The 19,868-nt window shown below is 38.9% G+C and overlaps 1 protein-coding gene across 2 annotated transcripts in view; it reads right to left on the reverse strand.

Moving 5' to 3' along the window:
- Positions 1-450: 450 nt before the first annotated feature.
- Positions 451-19,868, reverse strand: part of LOC124596336 (transmembrane protein 104 homolog) — a 98,847-nt gene continuing 79,429 nt past the window's right edge. For both annotated transcript variants that reach the window (XM_047135438.1, XM_047135437.1), the window contains exons 7-10: positions 13,218-13,317; positions 8,442-8,547; positions 8,247-8,340; positions 451-3,294 (exon numbers count right to left, since the gene is read on the reverse strand). In XM_047135438.1, coding sequence (XP_046991394.1) covers positions 2,516-3,294; positions 8,247-8,340; positions 8,442-8,547; positions 13,218-13,317 — 1,079 coding nt within the window. In that variant the 3' untranslated portion in view covers positions 451-2,515. The remainder of the gene's footprint in view (positions 3,295-8,246; positions 8,341-8,441; positions 8,548-13,217; positions 13,318-19,868) is intronic.

The following is a 19,868-nucleotide window of genomic DNA, read 5'->3' on the forward strand; positions in this document are numbered from 1 at the left end:
CACAAACAAACACAAACATACACACAAAATTCTAGCTTTCGCAACCAATGGTTGCCTCGTCAGGAAAGAGGGAAGGAGAAGGAAAGACAAAAGGATATGGGTTTTAAGGGAGAGGGTAAGGAGTCATTCCAATCCCGGGAGCGGAAAGACTTACCTTAGGGGGAAAAAAGGACAGGTATACACTCGCACACACACACATATCCATCCACACATACACAGACACAAGCAGACATTTACAAATGTCCCGGGATTGGAATGACTCCTTACCCTCTCCCTTAAAACCCATATCCTTTTGTCTTTCCTTCTCCTTCCCTCTTTCCTGACGAGGCAACCATTGGTTGCGAAAGCTAGAATTTTGTGTGTATGTTTGTGTTTGTTTGTGTGTCTATCGACCTGCCAGCGCTTTTGTTTGGTAAGTTTCATCATCTTTCTTTTTAGATATATATATATATATATATATACAAATATCTCTCTGTTTGCTGTATGAACAGAATATATTACGGCTGAGGATGTCTAACTAATATAGGTTTACCCTACAAAACAATAGATGGTTGTAAGAGAATAACAATTACTTTTTAATTCATAAGTGAAACACACACCTGGAGGTTTATCATCATCTTTATGATACTATATTCCCATTAAAATTACTTTGTGATTGACAGATTGCAGTGGTGGAGGGCAGTGTAACTACAAAACCAAAATCAGGCAACACAGTGAGTACATGACCACTCACTGAAAAGTCAGTCACAAACCAGTATTAATTAAGAGTACAAAAATTATCACACACTCGGTAAGAATAAACGAACACACTCGCGTGTCCCTTTTCCTCTGTGGTTCTTCACATACCGACAGTAATAACAAAACATCATTAATGAAGGACCGATTTTAGATCAAAGCAACACAAGCTGCCACATAGGGTGCAAGCTGAAGAGGGCACCAGGAGCATCGCTTCTGTAAGACTTCTATACATGACACATCATAATTAGTAGCGGCCTCTTGGGGTGCCAAGCTAAGAGGGGTGCCCAAGTGAAAGATTTGTATAAAGTGTATACCACAATTAGCAGCAAAAACTGACATGGGTGGAAGTGTAGGAGAGAAAAAAGGGGAGGGAGAGTGGAGGCACCAAAATATAAGTCACTCATTTGGAAAAATTTCTTGAACCTCCCTGCATTAGTGCACTATACTACACAAGAAGGCACATGCTCCTACCAAACAATGAGAAAATTTTTTTTGTCTAAATTTTATACTGGATAAATTTCCACTTTCCCATCTTTTATTTTAGATATTCAAATTACATCATCAGTTTCAGGAATCTAATATCTCATCTTTAGATCTCCATGTAGTTGTTCTGATTTTTACAAATTCGCATATGTCATCCAAATCAGGGTGGCTTCTTTAACGACTATCATATGTGACTAAGACATCCACTATTAACAATTCTTTACTGGTCTCTTTTAGTTGGCTTGGTGGCTCAGTGGTAAAGTGCCAGACTACAGATACAAAGGTTTCAGATGCAATTCCTGGTCAGTCCTAGGATTTTTATCTGTCACTTATCACTTCTTTCACCTCTTAATGTTTCTTGGTGTGAAAAATAATGAGCTGCACGGTGGTTTGAAATCCATGTTAAATTGTGGGTCCATCTGTAACTGGCTGGGTGAGTCAGCTCAGGGGTCAGAGGAAGGCAATGGCATACCACCTCCAACAGGGCCAGGTGTAGTAAAGCACTCTGATATTCAAATGAACTTTTTTGTAGCTCTGCTGGCTGGCTGGCTGGCTGGTTGAAACTCAATAACATACAAGTGAACCGAAGGTCACTGCTATTCTTACTGACATGGAAAACATCCTTGAGTGTGTGATTCATTTATGAACATACAAATGGTCATCAAGTGTCAACATTACATAAAAATGATTTAACTATATACACTAAACTTATCAAGTGCTCATACAAACATGTTTCCAGATAAATACATATAAAACATCTGAAAGAAAATAAGTCATCACCTACAACACTAAAAAAAAAAAAAAGTAAATCCCGGTTTTACTTTTCATTTCTTTTCCTTCATTGCTTGCTTCATAACAAACTGTTCTGTATTATGATTTGTTTAATCACTACCACAGCCCCATTATATCATACTGACAATTAATATGAAGCTCACACAATTAAAGATGGCTTGCATCATAGCACCAGATGTAAACTTAGGAAACACAATAAACAGACACTTAAAATTCCATAAAAAGTTCTCTGCATAATTAAAAGAGCAAAGTAAATCACTTAAAACACTGAATAAACCACTACACTGTCCATGGACAATAAATGAAAATAATGAACATTATAACAACTGGAATGGTTGAAGTCATTCGAACTACAGAGGTTTTGCACTTCATATGTAGAGTACAAGAGTAAATAGAGTGAAAAATGACATACTTAAAAAAATCCTGGTAATGACTGTTCCACAATACTTAAAATGCAATAGTTAGCACACACATTAACAGGGGAATTAAAAATACATCTGAGTCACATTACATAAATTTTAATAAAATTTACAGACACCAGAACCAAACAGGCAATGGCCCAAATAATGACAAATATTACCCAGCCTCTGCCTGAAAATGGTGAAGAAAAGTCATTTTTCACACCCATCCCTATTACTTCCATTGTCTTCTTCCTAGCTGCCAAGACTAGGGCTGTTGGAATAAAATACTGGATGCCAGCACCAGCATACGATCCAGTGATAGCTACCAATTTTTTGAGGTCTTCAGTTGTAAATGCTACAACAAAAGGAGGAACTATAGCGAGGAGAGGGAAAACAACTTTACGAATGCACCACCTATAGTGACGGCCATCTGTCAGGAACAGTGACTTCAGATTATTGCGCAACGTTATTGCAATTATCGGGAAACTTGTGCTCAACGTAAAAACAGGGAAAAGGGCGAGGAAGTACTCTATCACTTTCATTAAAAGTCCTACATCATCAGAGTTACAGTCACCTGAGCCTCGTGGTCCAAAGTCTAATGTGTAGAGGTCATCCAGATGTTGAAACGCAAATGCACCTGTCATGGCGAGCAGTAAATAAAAGACAGTTATGAGCAAATAATCCAGCGCCAAGCAACGTGTCAGTTTTGATTTGTCTGCTATTGGCGCGACTAGAGCAGGCAGTGAGTGATGGCACATAAATGAATAGACACACGCACCAAACAAACTGGGAACACCCAATAGGTCGGCAGCTGGTGGGTGGCCCTTGGGCCCTTCAACAATAAGTTTGTATGCAGCATACACAGTCATGAAGCCAAAAGCTGGAAAGAAATGAATTTCTATATCAGAAATAGAAACAATTACAAGATGACTGTACAAATAGCAGTTTTACATATTCAGTCTAAAGTAAGGAATCAAAAAGGATTGGCGAAAACAAGATAGGCAAGGACTACATGGAGACTTTGCCAGGGACCTCAGGTCATTGGACAGCAAAAAAGGAGGGCAAAGCAATAAAGATTTTTCTTTCTCTCTGTATCTTTATGGTATACCAGATTTCTCCTTTTCCCAATTTACACATAATTTGTCCATTGATTCCGTGAATGCCACAGCATGCATCACGGTACCTGTTTTTAAAAGTTGAATACTCACTATTTTGGATTACTTCTGTTCTACACCTTTAAAGTCACAAATTACATTATTTTACAGTTCTTTGACATTACACCAGTTTGCTTTAATTCTGAATATGAATAAACATGAGACTTTCTCAAAAATATCTACATCTACATTTACATCTACATCTGTACTATGCAAACCATTGTGCAGTGCAAGGCAGAGGGTATGTTCCATTGTCCAGTTATTCCAGTTATTAGGGTTTCTTCCCATTCCAATCATGTACGGAGTGCGGGAAGAATGACTGTTTTAATGCGTCTGTGCGTGTGCTGTAATTATTCTAACCTAGTCCTCATGATCCCTAAGTGAGTGAAACGTAGAAGGTTGTAGTATATTCCTAGAGTCATCATTTAAAGCTGGTTCTTGAAACTTTGTTAGGAGACCCAGTTCAGTTTCTTCAGTACTTGTGTGACTCTCTCCCATCATCAAACAAAATCACTCCACTACGGGGAACTGATTGGGAATAGGTTGAGAACTGTGTAGTCCCCCTAAATGGGACAGGTGTGCATCACACACAACAAGCTGCCACTCAGGTAGCTGACTGTTTGTGGGTGCCCACAAGGTTTTTTTTAGGCAAGGTGACTCTCCACTCAATTCAGATAATGACAGTTGTAGGAAACCCGGAAGTATTGGTGTAAGATCAAAAGAAGTGCCTCCCACAGGTGAGAGAATTAAAATCCTAATGGTTAACTTTCGAAGCATTCAAAACAGAATGCTAGAGTTTCAAGTGCTCCTGAAAAGCAGTGAAACTCACAAAATACTAGGTACAGGAAGCTGGTTGAAACCCGAAACCGAGAGTTTTGGGAAAAATTTAAGTGTATATCAAAAGAATAGGCCAATGGGAAATGGAAGTGATGTATTTGTTGCAGTAGCCAAGAAACTCAAATCCACTGAGATAGGAATTGAAGCTGCACGTGAGATTGTTTGGGCAAGACGCAGTACCAGAGTTGGGCATAAAACGATAAATGGATCCTTCTATCGCCCACCAGACTCATCTCCTGACCTAACCGAAAACTCTGGGGAAAACCTCAGTTTGTGCTTAAATTCCCCAGTCATACTGCAATCATCGGTAAAGACTTTAATCATCCAACAATCAACTGGGAATATTACAGTTCTGTTAGTGGAGGGCATAATAAGACATCTTGTGAAACATTCCTAATACCTTCTTGAAAACTACCTAGAACAGATAGTTTGGAACCCCACTCAGTGAAATATTTGGATCTAATGGCAATAACTAGACTGGGCCTCTTTAAGGATATTCACACTGAAACAGGTATCAGCGAACAGGATGCTGTTGTGCCAACAATGATAACCAAAGTACAAAGGACAAATAAAACAAACAGAAAGATGTATATGTTCAGTAAACCACATTTAAAAAATCAGTAAGTAGTGTCATATCTCAACGAGGAACTTGAAACTTTCAGTACAGGACAGGAGCATGTAGAGGAAATGGGCTCAAGTTTAAAAGAATACCGGGCAGCTAAGTACCCAGCAGAACAATTAATAGAAGAAGGGACTGTCCAGTGTACAAACTATGAGGCTATAGTTATAGAGATGCTGAAAGAAACACATTTGGCTGTCAAGATGGCAACATTTGAAGCCTCAGGGCCTATCGTACCAGAATACTGTCAAACAATATTTCACAAAATCCAAAGAAATTCTGGTCATATGTAAAGGCTGCTAGTGGCACCAAAGTTCATGTCTAGTCCCTAGCGAATGACACAGGAACTGAAATAGACGGTAGCAAAGCAAAAGATGAATTGCTTAATTCAGTTTTTAAATGTTCCTTTAGAAAGGAAATCCCAGGAGAATTGCACCAACTTAATCTTCATACCACTGAAAAGATGACTGAAATCAGTATTAGTGTCAAATGGTGTTGAGAAACAACTGAAACCATTAAAACTGAACCAAGCTCCAGGACCCACTGATTATATACTGAATTTGCAGCTAAATTAGCCCCTCTTCTAACTATGATCTATCATAGATCCCTTACAACATTTTCTCAGTTCCAACGTAATGAGGTACCTTGAACAGAATGACCTCCTCCATGCTGACCAGCATAGTTTCCGAAAACATCAATCATGTGATACCCAAATCACACTTTTCTCAAATGACATAAAAGCTATGGATCAAGCATTTGACTCAGTACCACACCTATGCATATTGTCAAATGTTCAATAATATGGGGTATCAAGTGAAATTTGCAACTGTATTACAGACTTCTTGGTAGGGAGGGCACAGCATGTTATCTTGGATGAAAAGCTGTTGTCAGATATAGAAATAATTTTTTGCGGACAATACTGATAGTAGCCCCAGAATTTTTGCCAATAGAAATAATTTTTTGCGGACAATACTGATAGTAGCCCCAGAATTTTTGCCAATGATGCAGTTACCTATAATGAAGTACTGTCTGCAAGTATCTGCGTAAATATTCAGTCAGATCTTGATAGGATTTTAAAGTGGTGCAAAGATTGGCAACTTGCTTTACATGTTCATGGATGTAAAACTGTCCACTTCACAAAATGAAAAATCATATCAACGAGTCATTTTTGGAGTCGGCCAACTTGTACAAATACCTTGGTGTAACACTTTGTAGGGATATAAAATGGAATGATCACATAAGCTCAGTTGTGGGTAAAGCAGGTGGCAGACTTCGGTTAATTGGTAGAATACTGAGGAAGCACAATCAGTCTACAAAGGAGTTGGTTAAAAATCACACATGCAACCCATTCTAGAATATCACTCAATTGTTTGGCACCCCTACCAAATAGGATTAACTGGGAATACTGAATGGATTGCTTCCCCTGTCCACTACAAATTGTTGCTCCCGTCTGATGTGGTTCAGTTTAAGTCTGGCCTAAGTAACCGGAGATAGCGGTCATGTGTGTTTGTGAGGTGCGGTGTGTGTGCATTTTCCTTTTCTGATGAAGGCTTGGCAGAAAGCTTAATGTGTAACACTCTTTACATTGTGCTTATCTGCTTCTCAATGTGTCATCTCTATGGTGAGTAACAATCTACCATTTCCATTACTGTTTTGGTGCAGTTCAATGTTTGATTGAACAATGGAAACTCCAGATAGGAATATAAACAATGTAGGAAAAGATAGATTGCTACTTACCATAAAGAAGACACATCAAGTTGCAGACAGGCACGATTAAGAAACATTCACATGAAGCTTTTGGCCACAGCATTTGTCAGTAAAACACACACACACACACACACACACACACACACACACACACACACGAGATCGCCAACTCCAGCATCTCGGGATGGAATGCTTGGCGATGGTGTGTGCATGAAGTGTGCTTGCTTTTGTGCGTGTGTGTGTGTGTGTGTGTGTGTGTGTGTGTGTGTGTGTGTGTGTATAACAGTAGGAAGAAGAATGTTTTAAGTGTTGATTAAATGCGAATGATTCACACCAAAATTGACTTGTAAAGGGCTTAGCAGACACTTATATGGACCAGGCACTTAGTTATTTAAGGGGAAACTATGAAAGCAGCAACCAATCAAAGAATAACATTGGTAATGCCTTCTGCTCCCTACTCACTGTTGTCATTATCACACTGTTAATGCAGGTGTTGATTATCACAGTCAGTTTCCGATGAGGTTTGCGACTGGTAACACAAATGTTATGATTTGTTTTCATTACCTGCTCTTTTTCTCCACTGTGACATGCATTTAATGTTAAGACACAAAATGTTGTAGTGCAATCCTGCAAAGCAACTGAAATGGCATGTTAGTGGGCAGTTTATGAATGTGTCAAGCACAAAATAGCACTGCTTTTTCTCATACAGCTATTCAACATATGTGCATAACAAGTGTTCTAACATCACCCAATCCCATGTTCGGCAGTCAACACAAGGAGAAACTGAAGAGTCAGGCAATGATTAAGTTATTGTTCTGATACATGTACAGGGATAGAATCATTATAGTAATTTAACAAAGCCAGTTTTTATAGAAAATTCCACAAATATTTTGTAGTTATCTATGCTCCATCAATACAGAGGTCAAGAATGCATGATTAATGTAATCACGGGACTTATGGATAAACAGAAGCATCTATTATTTTTATGTTTCAACTGCATATAAGTATGTTCTACCCACTTTAAGGATAGAAATTAACTACACTACACTTATTCATAATGTTTGGATACAGAAAGCATTATGTACAAAATCTCAGCCTTTACTTTCTAGATAGTGTTGTCTTCCAGAAATCTGTCACACTTTCTGCATCAGAAATATTAATATGTCATCCTTTAAGTGAATGTAATTATATAAATTTAACAATGGAAAATCCAGGATGGAACATAACAATACCAGAGAAGGAAAGTTGCTACTCACCATATAGTGGAGATGATGAGTCACGCTAGGCACAACAAAAAGATTCACACAATTGTAGCTTTCAGCTATTAAGGCCTTTGTCAGCAAGACACACACACACACACACACACACACACACACACACACACACACACACACACACACACACGCGCGTCTGCAGTCTCAGAGAACTGAAACTACACACACTCCGATGTATGGTGAGTAGCAACTTTCCTTCTCTGGTATTATTATATAAATTTACATATATTTTTGAACTTACCAAGCCATCGCATAACTGATGTCAATATCTGCAGATATTTTGTTTTCTGCACATTGAAAAATACAAAAGGCCCCAGTGTACAGATGAATACTCCCTGCAATTGAAGTTAAAATTAACTATTGTACCTCAGTTGCACTGAATTCTAGCACACATAGTATACAGCCTATAAAACTACCAACAAAAGTATCAACTCACAAGAAAGATCCTGTAGGCATCTGCTCTTGTAATATCTGAATTCTCCCAGCACAGTGCACTTACTGGTAGTGTCATGTTGCATGAATAGTTGGCGGGTTGGTATGTGCTGGAAACAATGACATTCTGTTATCTAAATGATCTGAAGTCTGGGAGACTAGGTAAAGAGTAACACCCATGCTAATGCTACATGAAGACAGAGGTCCAATAGCCACCACAATGCAGGAAAGCTGTTATTACAAAACATAAGGCCATGAAATAGAAAGCACAAAATTGTTTATGTGAGTGATTAAATTTCTGTCCAGCTAGCCCCTTCTTTTATATCTTACCTATATACTGTCAGTGACTGTGTGGATGTAAACACATGTATGTGAGCATATGTAGTTCTTTTCAAAATTGACAAATAATTTTAGATGGGGTCCATTATTCACATTATGTTTTTAACCAATTCATTTAGCTCTGTTATATAACAAATTTTATTGTTTTTGGACTGCTATCTTTTACTTCCACTGTATATCCATGTCTACACCAGATATAACATCCGTGAGATTTCCGAGAACGTCATCGAGACAAAAGGTGGATGCACTAGTCATGTACGAGCACATACTATGATTGGAGCAGATACTATGCAGTAGCTGCTATTTTTCTACAACACCAGGAATTAATTTCCAAATGTACACTGGCAAACAAATCTCGTGCACTATGGCAGTATAGAGTACGTTTTTTATAACTGTTGTGTGTTAAGTATGAATTCTTCTTGAACAATCTGTCACCAGGGCCTAGGTTCAAGTCTGACTGCTACACACAGTTTTAATCTGCTGGGAAACTTCAACTACTGTATTTTATCACCAGCATAGGACAACACAAAAACTTCTTGTCTCACTGCTTACTTTCATTAGTAAATCACATGTGCAAACTACAAAATCATTACATGATGTAAAATACAACAAATTTGATCTCAGGATGGCATGACAGTCAAAATATGTGGCAGACGCTGTTAAAGAGAGGCCGAGGAAGGAAATAATTGTTATATGTAAACACTTGACATATATAAGTTCAACTAAATCGGAAACAAAATGAGACTATACTTAGAGAAATATTTGACGTGGCAGGCTAAAGTCTAGATCAGGGCCAGTGGCAGTCAATGTGGTGTTCCTCTACAGCTTATAGATTGGCAACGTACCCATTTGTGCAACCCATGGGATGATACACATAATCAATGAAAGGCACAAAAATGGGCAATGAATTTCTAGTGCCAAAATAGAAATGATTCTCTTCCTTGCTGTTGTCACAAATATTTTACTCCTTTCTTCCCCGAGTACAGGATGTCATGAATTACAAGGTTGTGGTTAGTTTGAAATGTGAGAGTTTGGTTTTGAGCTGACAAAGCCAATGAATGTGAAAGTTACAAAACCTGGATAAGGTGACAGCGCGATCTGTTGCTTGGCACAAGGCTGAGGTTAAGTTGGAATGTGATGGTTTGGTTGTAAGCTGGTGAAGCCAATGAAAGTGAAAGTTAAAATAGCTGCTTGTGGTAACAGACTGATCAGTAGCTTAGTTCAAGGCCTTGGTTAGGTTGGAATACAACAGTTTTACTTGCAAAAATGAAATAAAAAATCCTTGTTGTCACGTACATTTGACTGTTTCTCCTAATACGTCACGAATTATGAAGTCATGGTTAGGTTGGAACTTAAAAGCACAGCTTAAAAGTTAATAAGCTTGGTTGTCAAAATATTTGCCCATTTCTTCCAAATGTGTTATTGATTTCGGAGGTTGTGATATACTGACATGCGACTGTGAAGGTATACCTTCAAAACAGGTCGTCTGTCCACTGCTCTCTCATTGTCTGTGTATACCCAGTAGCTGACCGCTTCTTTCATGCCCATCGCACCTCACGGGGAGAGTGCTAACAACATTGCTGCACGAAACATGCAAGTACAACACTGCCCCTGATCTATATTTTTACTGACATGGCATGTTAGTGCACAGCTTCTCTTTTACTTTAGACTATGACATTATGTGATGACAAAATCTAAGAGGCTGATGGTGTCAATTTATGCATTTACCAAATATATCCAGCTGGTGTCAGTCAATTTCAGAATAACAGGTCTTGGATCTAGTACTCGGCAATGTCAGACAATGAAGTGGAGGGTTCCACATATGGTTCCTGGTGACCAAATCTTCATTTATTTGTGGTGGAAGGGTCTGGAGTGGAGACCACTAAACCTCACGAAGCAAAATGAGATGCTGCTTGATAAAATGAGCAGCAAAACTGGTACATAAGCTGCTGAACTGACATAAAATGGAAAGGCTCTCACCAGAATGGGATCTAAACAGCACATTTCTTTACTTTCAAAGTAGGATCCAAATGAGAGCCCGCATACCCGCATTAAGTTGCTCATCCACTGCCTCCTGAGTTAAACCGAAAAAGATCAACTTATTACAGTATTAAGGTTGAAACATATTTACGCAGTAATATGCCACCCCAAATAATTCCTTGGTAACCCCTTTTTTTGTGTTACATTTACTTGTATTCGCTGGAAGACACCTTATGGTGCATGGCAGGAGGTACTTCTGGTAGCACTATCATGCCCCCCAGTTCTTGTTCCATTTGCCGATTGTCTGTGGAGGAAGAACAGTTGTCAATAAGCCTCTGTACAGACTCAAACTTCTCTGATTTTTCTCCGCTGTGGTCTTCTTGCGAGACCTACGTGGAAGCGATGTAACGTAATCTCCGTAATGTGTTGATGCTGAACCCCCCCCCCCCCCCCAATTAGCCTAACAGGATAAGGGTCTAACACACGAACCAGAAGTGTTTTGTAAGCCACTTTTTTTGTGGATGAATTACGTTCATTTGAAGAACCTCAAGGAAATGTAAGACTGGCATCTGCCTTTATTACAATTAATTTTAGGTTGTCATTCCACTTGATGTTGTTCCTGATGCAAACTCTTACATATTTAACAGCTGCAGTGTTTCCAGTGGTTTGTAACCAATGGAGGAATCAAATAGGAACGGATCTTTTAAATGACTTCATATTTGCCACTAACTACGATATTTATTTCAGTACTCCCTAATGCGCCCACTTGAAAAAGGACCTTAGGTCAAAATTGCATTATTGGATTCTGAAATAAACAGTATGGTTGATTCTACAAGACTGATTCCATAACAAATACAACTGTGTAAAGTACTGGATCTCTTCACCTAATTATGGGTGATACATTTCATTTATTTACATTGAAAATCAACTGCCAGTTTCTACATTAATTGCTGATTCTTTACAATTTGCTAGTCATCTGGTGCAACCTCTCTATACACAACAGCATCATTTGCTAACAGTCCACAGAGCTTTTGGCATTACCCATTAATTCATATACATATTTATTCATATTATATATTTATTGTATACAGAACAACACTGTAACTCTCCCTCGCAGAACTCTAAAAATTATTTTTACATTTGTCAATTTCCTCCCATTAAGAATAAAAACACAAAGGAACGTCTGACTTTAGCTGCCAGTGGGCATTGATTTAAATCAATGGGGAAAGTTGAAAATCTGTGGCGGATCAGGATTCAAACCCGGGTCTCCTGCTTTCTAGGCAGATGCGCTCACCACTGTGTAATCTGGACACTGTGTCATTGCAACTACTTGAGCTACTCTAGCACGCCTCCTGTCAGACCCAAATTCTCAACTTATCCACACACTACTGATATAGTACCCCTTGCCCATTATCCTCATTATTCACAGCATTTCATTTCACAGATTCCTGTAAGAGTTCTAGTGTAGTGTGCATCTGCACTTAAGTGATCAATTGGTCGTTCTCACCTCAGTTGTATACATGGTGACCGTTTGGACAACCAATTGATCACTTCAGTGCAGATGCACACCATGCTCTAACTCTTATGGGAATCAGCGAAATGCTGTGAGTAATGAGGATATTGGACAAGGGGTGCTACATCAGTAGTGTGATGGATAAGCTGAGAATTTGGGTCCAACGGGAGGCATGCTAGGGTAGTCCATGCAGTTGAGATGATCACTGTGTCCAGATGGCACAGTGGTCAGTGCATCTGCCTCGTAAGCAGGAGATCCGGTTTCTAATCATGGTCTGGCACAAATTTTCTGCTTTCTCCATTGATTTAAATCAATGTCCACTACCAGCTAATGTCAGTCATTTCTTTGTGTCTTCAGACATTGCACATACCATAAAGAATGATGTGTTCAATTCTATATGCTAGGAAATCTTGAATCCAGCACAGACCTGGTTCAATGTGCAGTAATAGGTTGCTCCAGAAACCTATTATAAACTGCTGCTAGAAGGGGAGCAATTCTTTTACTCTGAGTAGAATCTCTAAACTATCTCTTTGAGTTGAGATGTCTTTCCACTGTTGAGCAATTTTAACTGACATTTCTATTCTGATACCACTTCTCAGTATCTGCCATTTCGGTGTTGTGAGGAAATGTATTACAATCTTCTGCAGTGAAAGACGTTGGGGAGACTTTCTGTATCCTGTTACTAATGCATGTGAGTGCACCAAGTGTGCTCTCACCACACACGTGCGCTTGAATTGGGTGCCACCTTGTTCAGAAGTTAAGAATAAAGCCATATTTGTTTGACTTGTATTATTTGATTACTACAAGGTCAAATTCAGTATTTCAGGCTTCTCTATGTTCCTCTACTGATAGTACACCCACCTCATTAAAATGTTGTGTAGTTTTTTGTCCTTTCTCTTCCACCTTTTTCTCTTCTTTAGTATTTTTAAAATGATACACTTGACTTACCAAGCAACATCTGCCAATGATTTTGCCACAGCTGTTCCATAGATGGATAGATCTCCATATAGGTAAACAGCAAAGCACAAGAAAAACAGTGTCCGTCCACCTGTAGACATGATAAAATAGCCACATTAATATTAGAACATATAACACATTTCAGATTGTATCAACTGCAGTACGTCACTACACTGGTTTCCATAGGTTTTTGAAAATCACAAATGGTAATTACTCAAGAAAATACAATAATGACATTAAAGCTTGTGATTCAGTAACTATGGCAATGTTGCATGAAACTATCACGAACAGACAAGTGACGCGGCACACTACTTGCACCATGTGTACACACAGGATAAGACAAATGCTTATTTCATAGGAAAGCAGTAGGTACTGTGTAATAGGCAATGAGGTTAAATGTTCATGCTCTTACCTACATGTTCCTGTCAAGAACATTCAGCCAAGGACAGTCAGAACCTATAATTTACCCCACTGTTTGATATTTACTGCTATTCATAAGTACTCAAAAGAGAAGGATCACAGCAAAATTTCAACAACAGCGCCCTTTGCTACAGCCAGCAGTAAAGCCGGCCTTGCATGGGATGTGTTTCTCATCATGAGAGACACTAAACAAGGTCTTCTACGTTGTTGGTACATGCTCACAAATGAGGTGGTACATCACACTGAATGTGCACTTCATCATGATTTTAGACTACAATACTCTCCAGCAGCAGCTGTCAGCTATATCTGGCACACAAATCACACATTGTTTACAAAAATGGTCGTGCATAAAATACCTAGGTGGCCATTTTTAGTGATTGTCAAGTATGAGCGGAGAAATTGCAAAGAATATTGTGGCCACACTGATGGACTGAACAACAATTTGTATGCACATTTAAGAATTTACACTGGCATTCCTCTGAAGTCATTAACTCTAGCCTAACGCATTTTACCTTTTCAAATATGTGGATACATATCTCAGCTCTGTGATGTTTACTGTGGCAATTATTACATTTAACATTTTACAAACACTGCTCCTCTTTCACTTCATATAGTAAAATGAATGGAGATTTGCTCCCTCGTCCATATGCTACCGCTGTTCCATCTTTAGTATACACTGTGCTGAACTGCGAGGAATCAGTCAGATGTAAACAGCAATCTTGCAATTCTCTGCTAAAAATGCACAAAACTGAGAAACTCATGCTTGAATGGAAAGCATTCATAGTTATACATAACACTGAATATTGCACAACATACTACTACTAAATTAATACAAAAATCCTGGAATCTTTTAGAAAACATGAAGGTGAATAAAAATACAGTGTGTGCATAATTAAAGTTCCAGTTTCAAAATGCTGTAGGTTAGAGAGAACCACTGCTTAGGATTATGTCAAATTTGAACAGTGTATTATTGACACAGTGGGAAACATCATGGAAAAAAAACCTTAACAAAAATTTGATCAATAGATAGCGCTGTAGGTGTCAGAATATGCACAGATTAGATCCTCGTGGATGTGGAACATGTCACTTTTTTTTTTTTTTTAATGCTGAAATAACAATACTAATAGTATGAATATATACAATACATCATTTGTTTCTATTAAAAAATTCGTCAATGGAGTGGAAGGAGTTGGCCACTAGCAAGTCTTTCAGGCTCCTTTTAAACTGATCTTTATTTGTATCTAAATTTTTTATGTTTGCTGCCAAATTATTGAAGATGAGTGTTCCTGAGTAGTGGACCCCTTTTTGAACTAAAGTAAGTGCTTTTAAGTCCTTGTGCAGATCATTTTTGTTCCTGGTATTGTATGTATGAACTGAGCTGTTTGTTGGAAAAAAAGAGATATATTATTTAGGACAAATTTCATTAAGGAGTAAATATAGTGAGAGGCAGTAGTTAGTATACCCAGTTCTTTGAAGAGGTTTCTACAAGACGTCCGTGAATTTACTCCACAAATAATACGTATTACACGCTTTTGGACTCTGAAAACTTTTGTTTGACTTTAAGTGTTACCCCAAAATATTATACCATATGACATTATGGAATGAAAGTAGGCAAAGTATGCAAGCTTTTTCACTTTTATGTTGCCTATGTCTGCTAACACTCAAATTGCAAATACAGACTTGTTAAGGCGTTTCTGCAGTTCTGTGGTGTGCTCCTCCCAACTGAATTTATTATCAAGTTGTAATCCCAGGAATTTAAGACTGTCAACCTCTTCTATCTGCTCTTCTTCGTACTTTATGCATATGCTGGGTGGAAACCTCTTACGCGCTCTGAATTGCGTATAGTGAGTCTTTTCGAAGTTTAATGTCAGTGAGTTGGCTTTAAACCATTTATTAATATCCATGAAAATATCATTAGCAGATCTTTCTAGAACTACACTCGACACACTATTTATTGCAATACTTGTGTCATCTGCAAACAAAACGAACTCTGCTTCTGGCAGTGTAACTGATGAGAGATCATTAATGTACACAAAAAAAAGCAATGGCCCTAAGATGGATCCTTGTGGGACACCACATGTAATTTCTTTCCATTCTGATGATGACTGATGACTTAATTCACTAGTCCCTTGCACTGACACCCTTTGTTTCCTGTTAGCGAGGTATGACTTGAACCATTTTGCAGCACTGCCCGTGACACCATAGAATTCTAATTTATTTAAAAGGATGTTGTGGTTCACACAATCGAATGCCTTTGACAAATCACAGAAAATACCTGCTGCTTGTAACTTGTTATTTAATGAATTAAGTACGTTTTCACTGTAGGTGTAAACAGCCTTTTCGATATCAGAACCCTTCAGAAATCCAAACTGTGTTCTTGATAATATGTTATTTGTGGTCAGATGGTTGAGAAGCTGCCTGTACATTACTTTTTCTAAAATTTTTGAGAATGCTGGCAAAAGTGAAATCGGTCTGTAGTTTGATGGCATCTCTTTATCCCCTTTCTTGAATAGAGGCTTAACATTTGCATATTTCAGCCAGTCAGGAAATGTCCCAGTTATAATTGACTGGTTACACAAGTAACTTAGAATTGTACTAAACTCACAAGAACACGCCTTAATTAACTTTATTGATATTTCATTGTAACCACTAGAATGCTTTGTTTTTAAAGATTTTATTATGGAAGTTATTTCTTTTGGTGAAGTGAGTGACATATTCATGTACCTGAAGCTATTTCTAAAGGCGAACAGGCACGCACCACATGGCCTTTACTCTGTGCCCAAGATGCCCACCATTACTCGATCCATGAAGGATCATACATTGCTGGTGAAGCTCTTTTAAAAGAATGGTGACTGTGCACCAGTAGCCCTGCAGATGACCTGGACACTCAAGGGTATGAAAAAAGGCATTGCTCTGATGTCTGCTAAGAGTGAAGAGGAAATGGTCACAAAATTCAAAAAGACAACTTCTTTTGTAGTTCAATGCAGTAGATGGAGGAAAGCAGTTGATCTGACATCTGACAAAGATGTGGACAACAGCAGAGGGGTCAAATAGTGGTGTGCAAACATGCAGCGGATGGGGAACTGCCTGAAAGTTGGACATGCCTGCGAGCACAGTGCATAAAATCCTATGAAACGTCCTGCATTGCTATCCACACAAAATCACCCATGTTCAGGAGTTGCTCCCTGCTGACCTGTCAGCAAGACAAATGTTCGCTCTGGAATTTCTTACTCACATGGAAGTGGCCAATGAATGGGCATGGAACATTCTCTGGACAGATGAAACCCATTTCCGTCTCCATGAGGATGTCAACAATCAGAATATGAGCAACAGAAAATCTGCATGCACATCAACCAGGACCATTTCATTCTGCAAAACTGACTGCGTGGTACAGATTGACAGCATTGTTACCGTAGGCACATTTTTTTGAGGTGATGAGTCCAGCGTTTCCTGTTACCTGCACCATCACTTGTAAACACTATGAGAGTCATTTGCACACCAACATAATTCCAACCCTTCAACAGTGTGGATGTGCGAGTAGTATAATTTTTATACAAGATGGCACTCCTCGCACATCACACAGCCAATGAAGCAGCTGCCGCACAGGCATTTCGGAAATGCTAGAATTATCAGCTTATCTTAATCCGTGTGACTTTTGGCTGTGGTGTTATCTAAAAGATGTGTTCAGTGTTCCAGTTATGAACATAGCTGAATTAAAGGCATTCACTGCACAACACATTCTGAACGTGACTACAGCATACTGAATGTGTCTTGTGCCAGCCCCACAACAACTAGAAACTGATGCCATTTTGCTTTTTATGTGATTTTTGGCTCCAAGAAAATAAAAAAATAAAAACTGGTGTCATTTTTGTTTTTTATGTGATGTTTGGTCACAGGGCAATTACAACCTGGTGTCATTTTGCTTTTTATGCAGTTTTTGGCCTTAGGACAATTAAAAGCCAATTTTTCCCATCTGATGTGGCACAATCTTCCTGTAGTGGTTGCACTTACCAATAAACCGGTGTCACAACTGTTGACTGCTGAACTTGTGCACTCGTGCACACTGAACACTGTGAATGGTGTAGTGTGCAACTTACACCATGGCCATCATAGTGACATTCGTCTGTCATTTGCATGCAACCTCATTTGCATTAAGACACTTATCTCCACTGGTAAAATTTTTGTTAAATTTCTTTTGTTCCATGATGTTTCTCCCAGAGTCAACAATATGCCATTCAAATGTGACATCTTTCTGAGCAGTGGTCCTCTTCCTGCAGTGGTCCTCTTCCTGCAGTGGTCCTCTTCCTGCAGTGGTCCTCTTCCTGCAGTGGTCCTCTTCCTGCAGTGGTCCTCTTCCTGCAGTGGTCCTCTTCCTGCAGTGGTCCTCTTCCTGCAGTGGTCCTCTTCCTGAAGTGGTCCTCTTTCTGCAGTGTTATGAGACTGGAACTTTAATTATGGGGCATGTAGATTTGCAACCTTTCACACCTCAACTCATGCCTCTACCCACCACAACACATTTACCATGTGTTATTTGTTCCTGTGCCTTTTACCTTATGATGCCCTGAAGCCTTTAACCATTGATTTGTCTTTATCTGACATTTATTTTAAGTACAAAAAGCCTTTAACCAGCAATTTCCAGTCATTTCATTATAACAAATCATACCAAACATGATGATGTCGAGAGATCCTCAATGTGCTGGTGCTTCAAAACAATCTTCCTTTGTCAGAAAAGTACCAAGGACAGGTTTTTTAAAAAAAGAAAATTGCACTTGCCAAGTAATGATCCTACCTCCTATGGAAGTAGTCCCCTTGGCTATCTAGACACAGTTGCCAATGTTTGTGGAGGTCTTGGAAGCAAGCAGGGAAATTTTCAACTGTGATGCTTGTAAGTTCACATGTCACACCCTGTTGGAGGTCTGCAATATAGATGAAGCTTTCCTTATAGTCGTCTTTTCCCTCGCAGAAACAAGGAGGTCAGGCAAATATGGGATGGCAATAATAGAATATCTGGGCAGATACTCTGTAACTGATAGAGCAGTTTGGGGTCTTGCACTGTCATGAAGTTAGAATCAGTCCTGAGTATGCCACAAATCTGGGCGGCGAAGTCGAACTGCTTTTTGCAAATGTATCAAGACTTAGATGCAAACTGTTTGATTCACTGTTTGATCTAGAGAGACATTTTCATGGTGAACTACTCCTTTACTACCAAAGAAGGCAATCAACATTGTCTTTGTTCTTGAAGGTTATTGTTTTATTATTTTTGAGGCTGGTGCTCCAGGACTCTGGCATTCAGCACTTTGATGCTTCAAGTGAGGGTCCTACTGGTGGTAGCACCAACTTTCATCCCCCACAGTAATCTTTGACACAAATTTGGGATCACATGTAACTCTATCCCATAGTTGAGCAGAAATTCATCATCTTTCCTCTTTCTGCTCATCTATTAGTGTGTGAGGGATGAGTTTTGCATCAAGTTTATGTTTCCAAAAATCTTCGCGTAAAATCTTATGACACACATCACAGTTCAAATTAAATTCTACTGGTATCGCATGCATAGTTATGTGACAGTCTTCTTGCAACAACTGCCTCGCACGCTCCACGTTTGCATCAGTATGTGCTACAGATGGGCGACCAACTTTGGGATCGTCTTGGACTGAAACTCTGCCCTCACAAAACCTTTTTCACCACTCGAAAACACAACTTCCTGAAAGTGTCTTGCATGGATATACTTGCTTTGTCATTGCTAATTTTTCACTAGGTTTTCCCGAGCTCAATGCAGAACTTAGTGTTCACGCTTTGCTCGCAATCAGCATCCATTGTGTCACAGTAACTAAAGTACCAATAACCCAAGCTGTGTATTGCTAAGCACAGCCCTGTCACTTAGTGAGTTTGTGCAGAAATAAGGCCAAGGTCATTTCAAGGACACATACATACCAAGTAACATAAAAACAACATTTGTTCCTTTTTAGTATCACAAACTCAGAAATAAAAGAAAATCCTGTCCTGAAACGTTTCTGACAAAGGAAGTAGCATGTAAATTATAACACAAAAATCACCAAATACAGGCTCCAACTGCAAACAGCATAATCCAACTTCGCATCTAAGTTTTGACATAGAAAATGAACTTGCACTTCACTGACCATATTCCTCTCCACGAAGCAAAAATCTGGCATGCATGTTCTCCCGTTCATGATTGAGAATGCTCTGCAATGTGAAATTCCATGT

Source organism: Schistocerca americana, chromosome 2 (assembly GCF_021461395.2).
Source record: "Schistocerca americana isolate TAMUIC-IGC-003095 chromosome 2, iqSchAmer2.1, whole genome shotgun sequence".
NCBI lineage: Eukaryota > Metazoa > Arthropoda > Insecta > Orthoptera > Acrididae > Schistocerca > Schistocerca americana.